The sequence below is a fragment of the Pelmatolapia mariae genome, linkage group LG12, assembly GCF_036321145.2.
Source record: "Pelmatolapia mariae isolate MD_Pm_ZW linkage group LG12, Pm_UMD_F_2, whole genome shotgun sequence".
NCBI classification, from domain to species: Eukaryota; Metazoa; Chordata; class Actinopteri; order Cichliformes; family Cichlidae; genus Pelmatolapia; species Pelmatolapia mariae.
The window spans coordinates 17,064,022-17,079,268 of record NC_086237.1 but is presented as its reverse complement, the minus strand read 5'-3'; the positions used below and the strand labels follow the sequence as shown (position 1 = coordinate 17,079,268).

Here is a 15,247-nt window from a genome sequence, read left to right as displayed (position 1 = left end):
CGACATATCCTAATTGCGTTTTTAGGTTTTTGATATTTTAAAGTATTGATCAAAGGTCTTGAGTGAACCCTCATTTCTTTATATTTTGATTCCAAGGAGCCCGACTTTTCTATGATTTTATTCTCCAGGCTTTCTAAAGATCTTTCATCTTTTCTCAGGACGTTGGCTTCTTTACATATTGACTCACTTTCGGTTCAGTCCCTGTAGCCGACCCTTATCAGAGGCGTGTTTTTGTCGTTGTTTGTTAAATCACAACTTACAAATCATTTAAGCATTAAAAATGCATCTAACTCAGGGGGTGAAAAGTGTTGTGTTTACACATAACAACAACAGCAACTTAGCAAAGAATCAATTTTAATTTGAATCTTTGGGCATTTTGTTACTAGCAGCCTGTTCCAAAAAAACATCATTTGTTCATATTTTTATTTGTTCAATCTTTGAAAAAAGCCAAAGATAACACAGTTTGACAGGAATAAATACTATTTTGCACAAAGATGGTTCTGAAAGAGCCAAAAACTTACATTCAGTGTCCTTCAAGAAGCCTGGAGATGACTACAGGACAAATAACACAAAAGTTTGCCTAAGAGAGTTCAGGCTGTGTAGAAGAATAAAGGTGGTCATAGCAAATACAGACTTTCAAGGTCTTTATAATTGCACCAAGCCTGTTTATCTCTTATATAGTGCATTTCCATGCTTGTTTGTCCATGTTTTAATAAGTAACTAAGGATCCATACAGATTTTAAAATTACGATCTGGCACGCAGCCAAAGATGCCAGTTTTGTTTATGATGTTCTTGTTGTTTATTTCCCTGTTTGCACCAGAGAAGCTCCATCATAGAAAATAATTGAACAGCTTTAATGACTTTCAGCTCTTCATCACACAGTCTTTGAACATTTAACAAGTCCAAAATTGATGTGGCACAGCAGATAAACATCGGCCACTGGCATCAGCAAATCTCATCTTGTCAGTCAAAACAAGGCGGGTTCCGATGCTTGGCCAATAAATCGGCAACTGATCCTGAGCTGATGGTGTGTCATTAACTTTTTTAAGGCATGTATCCATGAACCTAAATGCTTTAACCAAATTAGCATTTACAGCTAAGGAAAAAGTCACCGAAAATATTATTTTCCATCCTACAGAGGGCAGTGCCAAATCTCATGCAGAGCCATTCGACAGCAGAGAAATGTCACTCAAAGCCACAATCACCAACATTATGATAGTGCTGACAAACCAGTCATTTCCACTGAAACCAGAAGGCCATCCAAAAACTCCTTGTTGACATAATTCAATGTGGATAACATGCAAACTGACTGATTGAGTCATCCAGCCAGTGAGACCCCAAAAAGGCTACTGAGCAGAATGGCATTCAAATGTAGACAAACTGAGTTTCTTTAATGAATCCACACATACCATATTGTAATCTTCCTGCACTATGACAAAAACCTTCTCTGCTCTTCAAACATAGACTCACACATCATTTCAAATGACTTTTGCCAGCTCACAGAAGCTTTAGTCCATTAATCAGCATGAAAATAACAGAATCGGTAACCAAGATGCAATTAAATACACATTACAGGTGGTGTGAATGAAAGCACAAAGAAAAGCACGAGAGCTGTGACAACTCTCCCCGTGATATCAAAAGCTAGTTTCTTTATTCTGTACACACACCGAGATTAGATGAGAGCTGCTTTAACGGACTGTCATACCAACAGGGAAGCATTACACCCCAGTGGTTTTCATCCACATGAAAAGTAGAGCACCGCTGAGAGTGGCAAAAGATGAGGTCTTCAAATCATACGCACACACACAATGCCTTTCTTCCTGTGACAGCAAACTCCCGTGTCATCACCCAACGCCGCAGGAAACAGAAGCTTTATGCTCCATCAGGGTGTCAGCATCCACTCCTTACGCATTTACTGGATATGGTGGCGCTGTAATTAAAGTCCCCTTTCAGCACACCACACACCATGACCTTTTCCATTGCAAACACTCATTGTCTCAGTTAAACCCAAGGCCTCTCTATTGGGACATAAATGGACATTTTAAGCTGCTGAAGAAGAAAAATGGATCGAAATAAATGTGTTAAAAAAAAAAAAAAGAAGTGTGGCAGCCTTGTGCGAAAAATGAGGCTTGATGGTTTTTCACCATCATTATGAGTGGGTGTAATCTGCAACTTTGGCAATAAAGATTTGAAGAGACGGAATACCCATGACAAGTGCCATAATAACCTGTAATCAGAAGATATGCAAATGATAGAGATGTTTCCCCTGACACTGCGGTGCCAGTTGTCTTCTGGGTCCCCAGGAACTCTCCTGTCAGCGCTCAAGTAGGAGAATAGGAGTGATGACAGAAAGGCCTGTTTGTTTAACATGTCACTGGAACAGCAGTGCTGAGAGGGGGAGAGCAGATGGAGGAGAAGAGCAGCAACGGATTTCCATCTAGAAAAGAGCATTGTCCTCTCAGTCGCTAAAAGACACTTGAGGCGCAGAAAAGGATCACAAAACGCTCACTGCGAGCAGATGCCGAAAGGTTTGCCATCTTACGGTGATGCCACACACCCAGCGTGTCGATCAAAAAGTTTAGAGTATCATTCCCTTTGTTCTTCCATATTAATAATGCACAGCAAAAGGCGCCATTGTACGCCGCAGTTTCCCTCCATCACTGGCTGCAGATTAAAAGTGTGCGCAGACACAACGCGTGAGCCCCGTGTCTACGAAATGGCACCCTATTTTGTTCTCATTTAAGCTTTTTATATTCAGTAAGAGGGAGAGGTACAAAGGGCCTAAAGCTGTCTTGGGTCATTAAACCCCACATTTTCTTTCTTCTTTCAGAATGTGTTTTCTGGCAGTTACAGCAAGGAAAGCTGACAGATTAGACAGGGAGCTCCTTCACAGGCTGGCTGTGGGCTTCAGGAGGGTGGGCTGCAGCGCGGTGCTCGGGGCAGCAAAACCACGCCTGTCACTGTTTGATGGGCCAGTGCAGAAGTGCAGTCATAGGGAGGTATGATTGATGATATTATGTACTCACACAGGATCTGAATGCCAGCACACTCCTGTGATTTAATCCCTGTTCTTTCATCAAACATCGAGCCACAGCAGATGAACTGCACTCCACCAAACCCTTCTTTCCCAGAGGCCAACACCATGAGTGTCAAGGCAGATATTACGAATCTTTTCTTTGAATCATGAGTTGTAATTTGTACAACTATTCATTCATAATCAGCAGAATGGATTTAAAAAAAAATGTGAGTAAAAGAGGCTAAATTCTTTTTTAATGTATCAAAACATCAACCTATACATTTGTCATGCAGGGAAGTTTGCTTTCACAAATGCTCTACCTTAATCTTTTATTAAACACACTCATTCAGAAGACAGAAAAAAAGCATCAAGGAAATTAAACTGGCTGCTGTTTTGTTCTGCACAATAAATAAAAAAAAACCTTGAAAATCTATTCCGGTTTGACAAGACTGCCCCCTAGTGGTGAGTCGAGAGATTTAATTTTTGCAAAGCAATATTGTGTAATTTTTAATACATACATAAATCCCTTTGTTTCCTGTTACAAACTAAGACACAAGGGTCAAATTATACATCAACATCACGATGAACAAAAGCCTGGGCATGAGAGTGAAAACTGTCAAATGGCAGTAAATCCAGGCTGAGCAGAGCTACACAGATTAAGCGAACCATCCCCCAAGTCAGACCACAAAGAGTTCATTGTACTTGGATAGCGTGTAAAAAGGAGGCGAACGATTTTGGCAGTGATTTTCAATTATAGTTTGGTCTCAAAGGCCTCAGAGGTTTTGTGAAATTTCTCCCACTGTACAAGATGCAAGAGAGAAAAGTGACACCATAAAGTCAAGACTACTGTTACAGAAATTTATAATATCAAGTGAAATATATCGGACTAGCTGGAGCACACGATCACAACAACAGAAGTATAAAAAGCTACAGTAAACAATAGGTGTGTTTAAGGCTGCACTCCACAGACAATGGGACAGGACGCACACGTAACCGACATAATAAGAAGTGACAGTGTCAGCTCTCACTGCAATGACACACTTTCACAGAGGAGGAAACCTACCTGAGCAAACGAAGACGCACGACCTCAGATCAAAGAAGAGGTGGCCGCTGATGCATCATTGGTAGCGACAAATTATCATCAATACCACTCTACCACATTATCATCAATCTCTCGCTGGAGAGACAAAAGTATCTCTGCGTGCTAAATCACGAAATCAATGCATTTCTATCACTGAGAGGAATTGGTCTGCTAGTGATCTCTGTGGCTGAGTAATGTGAAATCTATCGCAGGTTAGTCCACGTGGCTTGGACAAGATCAAAGACAAGACCCCAGAAAAGTTTGTATTGATCAGAAGCCACAAGGTTGAAACTGAAGGAGTGGAAACGTGATGGGGATTTGATACACTTTAAACTAAAGATAAATGATCTCATTTATGTGAGTAAAAACAGCGATGCAATGAAAATATAACTATGTGGCTACTTCATTACCAGCTGCACTGAAAAAGCTGCCTCTGCTGCCAGCAGTTTTTATAAAAAGATGTTTTTTAATAAGCACATTTGGCACGTGACACATTTCAATCTGTGCAGCTTAGATAACCCAGTTTAGATTTAACCTTTGACATTCGTGGAAATGACACTCTATTTGTGCGCTAGTCAATGATTTCTATTAAAAAACATAAAATGGGAGATGTAGCATGAACAGCTGTTTAGTTCACTTCTTATGTTGTTTTATTTTGCAATAAATAAAATAAAAAAGCCCCTCGTTCTGAGAATCCACAGCTTTTTAGGCTGTTGAGGTGCACTTACCTTTGGCCACTTGGGATTAAGCTCACAAGCTTTCTCAGCATCTTCCAGAGCTGCTTGGTGTTGGCCCAATTTGAGAAAAGCCGCTGAACGGTTACTGTACAGGATGCAGTTCTGTGAGTCGACCTGCAGTGCATCACTGTACAAATGAACGGCTGCCTGAAAGTCACCTCGCTGACACGCCTCATTGCTCTGCTGCACTTTCTCCATGAACTCAGCTTTGCTCAGGCCGTACCTGGCTCCGTCGTCTCCAACGCACCGGATAGGTCTGCCCGCTGTCCGAGAACCGAAGATTGAAAACTGGAGAAAAGGACAGGGAGCAGCCGGAGAGCTTTGATCAGTCTGACTGAAAAAAAAAAATCACAACACTTAACCAAGAGGAATTCCATTAAGCAGAGACCTCGGTGAGCGTTTTTCCAAGGCCGATATTTTAAGCTGTCATAGTCGGAAAAACACAAGTGAAGCAAATTTCATTAATGATGGCTCAGTTCCATTAAGTGTCCTGCAAGGCCACGACAGTGAGCCAACATGCACACTAAAAGGACCTTGGAAGTGGCTCATTTAAATGGAACACAGTCATTTTTATTGTGATCAATTACACCTGTGCTTTTGCTCCTGCAACATGCCAAAAATGTCTGCTGCCCACTGCTACCACTGCAGCACTGAGAACATGCACCTGAAGCACAAGGGACCGTTAATGAATGAAATGAATATGAAGCAGGGTGTTTTTGAAAGAGTGCATGACCCAGAGTCTATGCCAAACTCCTGTGTGCCAAAATAAAATGCATGTGCTGTGGTATTTGAGCTCAATAAGCCCTTTTCACAGCAGATATTTTGACGTGTCACATCAGGACACAGGTGCAATTTAGAACATTACTGCCAGCTGAATTGCAAGTGAGGCTCGGAGCCTCATTTTTGTGCATGCTAGCTTAGCGATACGGCTTCTGGAGAAACTGCTGCCTGTGATTTTTCCTGCTGTGTCATGTGTTGGGAGGTTATGATCCTGGTAGTATGTAAATAGTGCAGCTGCAACTCCTGCAGATGTGTTGCTGCAATATGACTCAAGTCAAAAGTTGACACAGCATGAGGGCCACTGCAAATCCCATTCCAAAATAAAACACTTTATAAGGCATCTGTTGTTTTTACAGTTTAAATAAAGGTTGTACAAAACAATCAGAGCTGTGCAAAACCATTGCAGACAACATTTTCTGTCTTTAGCTGCAAACTTTAATTATTTCTGCACATATGTTAACTTTAAATGAAAGCACAGTTTGTCATGATGTCACTCTTTACCAAGTAACCTTTTATCTTCAACTTCCCGGAGTCCACAGCTGTTCTTCTTTCACACTTTTTTATTACAGCATTACACATAGCGGTTTAAAGAACAACATCACTGTGACGTTCAGCCTAATAAAGACGTCTTCACTGCACTGCAAAATTTCCTACCACAGCAAATATAATATATGTGTTAGTGCAAGTCTTTCTCCCTGTCCCTCTTTATTTTCCACTCTTGCACTAAAACAGCAGGAAGACCAACTGTACTGACTCCGATCTTACTAACTGCATCAAACCGGTAAGCATCTGATTGATTACAGTAAGTAGGAGAGCGTCGTGTCCGTTTAACAGGGACGGCTGGCTGAGTATTACTGAATCATGAAATTCATCTCGGGCTGCCTGTTTTTTGGGCTTGCTTCCATTATACCTCTTTCTCACCACACCTCCTCGGACTGAATTCTGGGATAGGGCTGGCTTGGTAATTACTTCCAGAGGCCCAGGGAGTAGAAGCAGCAGAAAAAAAAGAGTGCTTCTATGACAACCGTTAAATAACCTTTTGTATCACATGACAACAGAGAAAAGATCATGGTTTTATATGTGTGTGTGTGTGTGGGGGGGGGGTCCTTTACAGCATCTTGTTTTTCTATTGCACCTCTAAGAGCAAATTCAGCACCTGAGGTTTGATAAATTCGTGTACGGTAAACCTCTGGAGGTTTTTAAAGATTTTTTCTTCTTCTTTGTCTTTCTTTTTTTGTGTGTGTAAGTGCCATATAAACCATAGCTCACCTTTCAGAAACACACAAACAGGCTGAGTTTGTGACATCTGCAACACAACCAACACTATCGCCCAGGCCTGACATTCAAAGGTTTGCTCCCAAAGGAGAGGCAGGAGAGGCATCTATTATGGATTAGTGCTTCCAAGGCCCAAGAGAATGCAGGTTTTGACAGAAAAGTCCGCTCTCTGCTGTCTAATCTACTACAACATACAGAGGGGGGGCTGCCCACTGCATGTGGGCAGCACTGGGTAGGAAGGGTGGAGAGCGAGAGATAATGAAAGCCTACATCAATACAGAGGACACCCTAACAACGTAATCATAAGGAGACAGAGATAGAGAAAGCAACTTATCTCTCCTACTATAATGTAGTCCAGACTGCAGGCTGGAGGAACTGTGTGGACTTGCTCTCGTTAATACACAGAAACTATCTGCCACTGTAAAGTCTTCTGTTCGTGCAAAAACTAAATAAATGTGCTCCAAGTTAATGTTGTAATCGAGCGATATTCAAATCAGATTTACGCTGGTTATTGTGTGCACTGGGACAGCCCACACATCCAGTGTGCAGAACAGTGCTGTATGCATGACTGGAAAATCGATAGAGGTCTTTTACGAGGTTTTCACAGAATGGTCATTTGGTATTTCCTGTCCAGGACGCGGGGTAAAAAAGTAATCCGGGGGGCAATAAAATACCAACAAGTTGGAAAATGACAGCTGGCATGACAGCCTACGAAAGAGTCGTTTTAGTTGTTTTTTTTTTTATAATTTACCTTTTCTTTCAGAGTCGCTTGCTTCTCCATCCCGTTTGCCTGCGACGGGTTATCGCTCTCATCCCATCACACTCTTTGTTGACTTTGTGTCGACTGTTTACGCAACGAGAAGTCTTCCAAGCGTCGCCAAAAAAGTCCACGTTGCAGCGAAAGAGTTGACAAAGTGCGAGTAAAGGCTGAAAAACGGAGCTGTGTGGCTGTTCAAGAGAAACTTTTTTTCTCAAGGAAAGTGCGCCATGTTGTCAAATCTTTTCCTTTTTTCTTTTTTTTTCTTGTCTTTTTTTCCCCCTGTTGCCATAGCGGATTTTCTGAGCGCTGCTGCGCACAGAGAGGCAGGGAGATCTGCAGGAGTCGGGAGAAGAAAAATCCAGATAATAATGTGTTACTTGGGACATTTTTAGGGGGGCATTTACATAGTAGAACTCAAATCAAACGTGTCATCATTTTTTTGGTGAGGCCGGTAAAGTCCTGCTGTAGACCGGGGAGGGTAAATATGCATTCACCTTGCGCAGTCACCAGAGGCACTCCCTTCAGGTCATATTGTTGGGGCTTCCGTGTAGGGCCACGTGGATTGGGAAATCGGTTTGAACTGTTTATTTGGCATTTGACTGTTGAGATTGTGCTAACATGTAAATAATATAATAATAGATAGTGAGGCGCTGATCAGATAATGCCATTAAAAAGCCACCAAAAATATAACCATTACTGCATGCGAGGCCTAGCTAGGTTAACCCCAATAACCCTGTATCTGAACCCACTCAGTCATAACTCAATAAACTATAGCCACAAATAATAATGTTTCTTAACACTCAATAATACAGCTGTAGCTGGTAATTTTAAAAGCAACACCCCTATATCAGGTCAGACACAATCAGGTGGCGAAGCTGGGTTTACCTGTGTAACAATATTATTCCCAGTTTTCCAGAGATGGCGTTGATGATGAAGTGCACACAGTTTTTGTTTGCAATCATCAAATATCGATTTTTGTTTATTTGATGCATGAATCCAAAAACCTTGCAGATGAAGTTGTGACATATTTTTCTAATACTTGTTTTAATATCAGTGCAGTGCATTTTTTAGCATTCAGATATTGTGTTACATTTTTAAATCTAGCACTTGAAATTATTATATGACTATATATATATATAGATATATATATAATTATTATCATATATTTAGAACATATACACATGCATAAAAAAGTTACAAAATATATTGTGTAATGGTAAATACTAACTTTTATAAACTAAGTATTAAGAAATATTTACTCAACCATATTTAATTTATGTACCTTTTACATATGCCAGGTTTGTGATATTGCTGTGAGTATAAAGATAAATTATGTTACAGGCTTGTGGGATGGGTTTTGTGCTGCGTATTGTAGGCTGTACTGCCCAGAGAAAATGACATACATCATATATGTGTTACATAAAACACACGGATATAGCACGTTGCATAAATGAGAAAGATTTTCAAATGTTATACTCAATTATATGTCAGATATAAAAATACATGAGTGATACATGGGTAAATTTTCACTTATTAGTGTGGACTATGAGGAAATAAATATAAAGCTTTGACATTGCACTCTTCACATGAGCAAATTAACTTCGCAATCGCATCATGAAGGCTACTTTTAGATTATGTTTTTTCAGTCAGATCTGTGGCTTAGATATATTTTTAATTCTCATACAGACTGAAACTAAAATAGGAATTTTCGGAGATTTCATCATTACAAATTAAGTAATTAATCCATTATGTGCAATTCCTCACCAACAGATGGTGTAACAATCCTTCACTTAGAAGCTTTAGGCCTTTAAACAATTTTTAATCCTTTTCACTCAAAAAGAAGCATTCGTGTTAGCTATTGTAAAAACTACCATTGCTGTGTTGTCCTAACTAAACATTTTTGCATTCTTGATTTCTTAACAGCTATAAAAGCTTGGAGTTTGAATGTTGCTCAGTTCTGAGTATAAATTAAAAGTTGCAGTAAAGTGAAAAGTGTTGCGCTACCCATTTCTTTATCGTTTGCTAAGAAAATAGGAAATAAATGGAGCGATTTATTGAAACATTGAAAAAAAGACATGGAGATACAGTATATAAGGTATAAAGAGACTTTTTACAATTGTAGCGCACTTGGTAATCAATATTTGGTATGCCCACATTTATTCTCTAACATAACTCTCTTAGACAAGCTTGAGTAATCTCAAATAGTTCTTCATGCTGTTTTTACTACACTGGCAGTGTGTTTGGCATCAGTCATGTTGAAAAATGAAGCCACTGTCATTCAAAATCCTTTTCAGATGGTATTACATGTTTTATCAAATTCTGACTGTACTTTTCTGTGTTCATAAATCCATCAGTTTCGACAAAAATCCCCAACATCACTGGCTGAAATTTAGCCTCAAACTATCCCCTACATATGAATGACAAGACCTGTTGACACTGATTTTCAGCCCAGTTCTTCTTTTTTTTTTTTCTTTACTTGTTAAGCTTCCTCAAATTTTTTAAGGAAATGCTGCACACCATGCTGTGATGTTCCAGATTTTGGGCTAATAGCTCTTTGGGAATCAGCTTGTTGGTGCAAGAAAATATATATTTTATGCCAATCAAACTCTTGATTGACTCTCGAGAGCTATTGCTCAAGACAGTTTTTTAAATTACAAAAAATAAATAAATACAGTGGCTTTTTGCAAGGAAAATACAAAGAAATCAAAGGCGGCTCAAGACTTTTGCCCAATACGGTAAATTGAAGAACTTGTTAGTTTTAAGACAAAGAACAGAACTATAGTTTAAAATAAAGAATAGTCTGAAATTTGGTTATTTTTAAGGCCAATAACTAATAAATAATTGGACCTGCTTTTTTTCACATATTTTATGGTGAACAGTTACACACTGAGTGAACTGTTTTACGTCAAATGGAGTTTTGTGCATCTTTACTAAATTTTCATGTTGGTGCCTAACATACAGTCAGTATACACCACATATACACCATATGTAACAGCCCTACAAACAAAACATACTAAATACAAATCAAATGCAGCTTAAATGTGGGTTAAACTATTGCTTTTGAGCTTATAAACAGAAACACAATTAAAAACATATCCCATCTTTATTAAGTGCTACATACTAGTACTTATAATATATTACAGACAGTAAAATAGAGTTTAGGGTTTGTGACCAGGTGGGGAAAAGGAAGAAAGGTCAGGAAAACTCAGGGTGAAGTTAAATAATGCCAAGCTGCTTTTTCAACTTGTTCAGTTGCTCCAAGCTGATGTTGTTGCCGCCACACACCACAATGACCACAGGGCCCAGGTGCTGCGGCAGCTTGCGCTCATCCCTCAGCCTTTTGATAATGCCACTGTACACCGCTGCCAGAGCAGCACCGCAGGCAGGCTCCACCAGGATCTTCTCATCATCTGCAGAGACAGAATATCAGGAGAGATCGGCGATCAGATCGGTCATTTCAAATCTGTTGTTCGTCTCTTCAGGTTGTACTCACCCACAAAGCGTTCAACAGCTTTCACAGCCTCCTGGTCTGTGACTACTTCTGACAGAATCGGGTGTTCTTGTGACAGTTTCATTGTCTGCGCTGAGACCTTTGCCACGCCCAGTGTGGTTGCAACACTGTAGAGTATAATACAAGGCCGCTGTTCACCACCAGTCCGAACATTCGTTGACACCCTTATTTTTATAGTTAATTAGCTAATCAGCAGTACCTTGCAATTGCAGGTAAAGTCACATGCGCTCCAGCCTCCATGGCTGCATGGAGGCTGTGTGCACCCATGGTTTCCATGGCTACAACAGGGACGTCAGCCCAGTTGGCGCGACGCAGTCCCTCCACCACCCCGTTCAGCAGGCCCCCGCCTCCCACTGACAGCACTATCGCTCCTGGCTTCTCCTTCAGGTCGTGCTCCAGCTCCTTCACCAGAGATGTGTGGCCTTCCCTTTGTACACAAACGCAAGCTGTCAGTTTCTAGAAACTCAGCACTGATTTTGCTTTAATGCACAGCAATATAGGAAATCTCTGCATGGTGCAGCCTGGTTTATAAAGCTTGGTTGTGGCATATGATTATCAAATGCTAATTATATACCAAGTAGCCCATAATTTCAATAATTTATGGTTAAGCTTAACACTTTGAATGTGACATCTCAAACATAAATTAGTTATCTGACAACCCCCACCCCACCCCGAGTAGTTGTGATAACATACATCTTGCCACATCATCTCATTTACTTCTTGCAACTGTTCTGTTCATGAATGCTAAAACAGGTGTCACAGTAACAGCAGGCTAATGTAAACACAGTCACAGCTCCGAGGATGCCGACTGAAGCCATCTTACCAGATGAGGGGATCATCAAAGGGAGGGATGTATATCCAGCCAGCGTTGTTTGCCACAAGCTCCTGTCCGTATGCAATGCCTTCATCTACATTCTGTGGAAAGAAAAGATACAAATGATCTGGTATATTGTTTTCCCCCCCACTTCCCTTCAGCATTATCCAAGGTTGGATATTTGCCTCTCAATGAATCAACGAAAACCATTTAATAGTCACATCCTGTGTTCTAAATGTAACCTGCGGATTAATAAAATGAAACATTTTCATTCAGAATCTACCACCCTCGTACATTCATTTGTTCTGGGAAAAAGTAAAAAAGTGACTGAGGAACATTTAACTAACCTTGCCATGAATGATCACAGTGGCTCCCTCGTCCCTCATTTTCTCCACTGTTATGTTCGGTGTGACGTTTGGGACAATGATAGTTGCAGGAACCCCGAGCTTGCGGGCAGAATAAGCTGCTGCCATGCCGGCATTTCCTCCTATTGAAACAAACAAACAAACAAAAAATTAGACACACTGAATGCATCAATATGGTAAAGTAGAGACTGTTGTATTCTCACCTGAACAGCAGACAAATCGCTCATATCCTCGCTCTGCCAGCTACAAGGAAACCCATAAGAAACATGTCAACACAGAATTCATGAGCCAGTAAACTGATCCCTGCCGGTTCCTTTTACTCCCGACAAGATCCTCTTTCAAATGCCGGGCAAATCAAATTATTACCAGATAAGAATTACTCACCGTTTTGCACAGGTGACCGAGGCCCCTGATCTTAAAGGATCCTGTCGGTTGTGACGAATCCAGCTTGAGGTAAATAGAGGTCCCGGCCAGTTTGGTGAGGGCAAGGCTCTCCCTCACTGGAGTGGCCACGTGAAGATCCTGCTGGGTCTTCATTTCACTTTGGACCAAAAAGCAAGCAAATGTTTTTCAAAAAGATCAAAAATTCAAAACATCAACCTAATAAATAACGAAATGTCAGTTCACAATGCGGTCCTTTATACGAGAGTTTCAGCTCACCTGGTTGTAGACATGTTTCCCTGAATATTACAGATCCTGTGGATCCTTATGCTTGTGTCTCTTTATCACTAAAATGTGTCAAATTTATATAGTACTTGTCTGTGGACTTGACAAACCAAACCCATTTCTCAACCAATCGGCATTGCTCATTTAGACCAGACTCCTCCCAGTCATGATGAGGATGAGACAACCCAAAAGTGAATGACTTTCTGCATGCAAGCACAATTTTTGTGAAATGTGCTTATTATTATGTTATTATTATAACAATCTGAGAACCAAATCATAGAAAAAACACAACCTCCTGCTTAGTACTGATATAGTTGGGAAAGAATATTAAAAAAATGTCCACAAAGTAGATGTTATTAAACACAGTTCCCTGTTAGTAGCTGCCTAGTTTCATTTTGTTCTTGTTTTATTTGAATCTACCCATGATGGATTTACTTGCTCTCTCCCATCTAAAGGAGTTGGACACAGTGCTGGCATCCCCAATCACCAACAAACAAAGGCAGGCACTGAGTGTGAGTCACTGTGTCACAACTGAATTTCCAAAAAACCTCTCTGAAGACATGGTTACAAAACACAGTCATCCTCACCCATTTTTCTTGACAGTCACCGTTCCACTGAAACTGTTTCTGAATCATTAGACACCCGCCTAATTGTTCATGGTCTGAATTCACTCTGGATCCTTTCTGTGTGGATTTTGCATGTTCTCCCCATGTCTGTGTTGGTTCTCTTTGGGTTCTCCAGTATCCTCCCACAGTCCAGAGCCATGCAGTTAATGTGGGTTAGGTTAATTGGTCATTCTAAATTGCCCATAAGTGTGAATGTAAGCATAGGCTCTAATCCCCTGTGCAACACTGAATTGGATAAGTGGGAAAGGATAGAGGGATGTTTTCTTTTGCTTATTAAGCAACTTAACACTGACCTATGAATCATTCAAGCACCTAACCAGTGTTGTGTGTTTACATAACAGACAGCTTAGCAAAAAAACTATTTTGAATTGTATGGTTAGGCACTTTGTTACTAGCAGCTGATTTTCCCCATTTGTAAGAAAAATGCCAATGATAACAGAGTTTGGCATAAAATAGCATTTTAAGGTTTAAGCTAAAAACTTGGGATATCTGGGCATGGCGTGCAGTGTGCACACCATGCTGCTGCACGTGTATACAGTGCATATTATATATGTATTATATTTGGTTTGTAAATCGCTTTGGTATAATATTTCATAAACAGCATTTAAGCTAATTTAATTTGGAGTTTAGCTACTTGTTATGTCTCCATTACACCGCATTTACACTCTGGTCTCCTTAAGTGAGTAATAATTGAGTTCCTGGTGGTGTCGGAGAGCCCCTTTGACTGCATGTTGTCCATTCACAGCAAAATCTTCCAAATGCAAGCACCACACTTCAAATCAACTCCAGGCCTTTGTTCTGCTTAACTGATAACAACATAACAAAGGGATTGCCCACACCTGTCCAATAAAGAACCTTTTAGTCGATTGTCCAGTTACTTCTGGTCCCCTTTAAAAAGGGTGGCACATGTTAAGGAGCTAAAACTCCTAAACCCTTTATCCAGTTTTACTGTAAATACTCTTAAATGACAGCTTAAAGTTTACATTTACACATTATGTCCATTATATAACTATTACTGGAATATGTTTCAGTAAACATAAGTAAACAAGTAAAAAAAATAAAAATAAACGTGTCAGTGTTCAAATATATATAGACCTAACTGTATGTCTTAAATTTGACCTAGAAATTTCAGCAAAGCAGTATAAAAGCTCAGTAAGCACTGATAGCACACAAAGTCTGTTGGTCTCTTCCTCAATTACGCACATTGCTCAAGACAGTTTTCTTTGAATAGAACACACAATGGAACTGAATCCACCTACTGAGTCAGTGAGAACCCATGCTATGATATTTAGAGCTAGAACTTCTGTAAAAAAAGTGTATGTTTTACTGGCAGTTACTTAACTGCCAGTAAAACATGCAAAGCATGTTCTAAAATAGACAAACCATGCTTCAGTCGTCATAATGAGAACTAATTGTCAAAAGAGACTGGTAACAGGCACATTCACCAAGTCACATCACCAGCACTGGCAGGTCAAGTATGAAAATGTGAGGGTTCCTGTGACCAATAACTTAAAGACCAATTAGTTAAAATGATAATTAGATCAAGAGCAAAAAAACTAAACAAAACAAAAACACAACAACAAAACAGTCAAAGAGTATTTGTACATGAAGACAT

The 15,247-nt window shown here is 40.0% G+C and overlaps 2 protein-coding genes across 3 annotated transcripts in view; both read right to left on the bottom strand.

Moving 5' to 3' along the window:
- LOC134638441 (tetratricopeptide repeat protein 28-like) overlaps positions 1-7,740 on the bottom strand; it is a 178,096-nt gene extending 170,356 nt beyond the window's left edge. For both annotated transcript variants that reach the window (XM_063489064.1, XM_063489065.1), the window contains exons 1-2: positions 7,642-7,740; positions 4,827-5,123 (exon numbers count right to left, since the gene is read on the bottom strand). In XM_063489064.1, the coding sequence (XP_063345134.1) occupies positions 4,827-5,123; positions 7,642-7,671 (327 nt within the window). In that variant the 5' untranslated portion in view covers positions 7,672-7,740. The remainder of the gene's footprint in view (positions 1-4,826; positions 5,124-7,641) is intronic.
- Positions 7,741-10,828: 3,088 nt separating this feature from the next.
- Positions 10,829-13,032, bottom strand: LOC134639314 (L-serine dehydratase/L-threonine deaminase-like). The gene is made up of 8 exons (XM_063490442.1): positions 13,001-13,032; positions 12,725-12,881; positions 12,544-12,583; positions 12,323-12,462; positions 11,985-12,076; positions 11,361-11,588; positions 11,144-11,268; positions 10,829-11,060 (listed from the first exon to the last, which is right to left on the bottom strand). Exons 1-8 carry the CDS (start codon positions 13,012-13,014, stop codon positions 10,867-10,869), a joined length of 990 nt encoding a protein of 329 aa, XP_063346512.1. The 5' UTR covers positions 13,015-13,032; the 3' UTR covers positions 10,829-10,866.
- Positions 13,033-15,247: the final 2,215 nt, after the last annotated feature.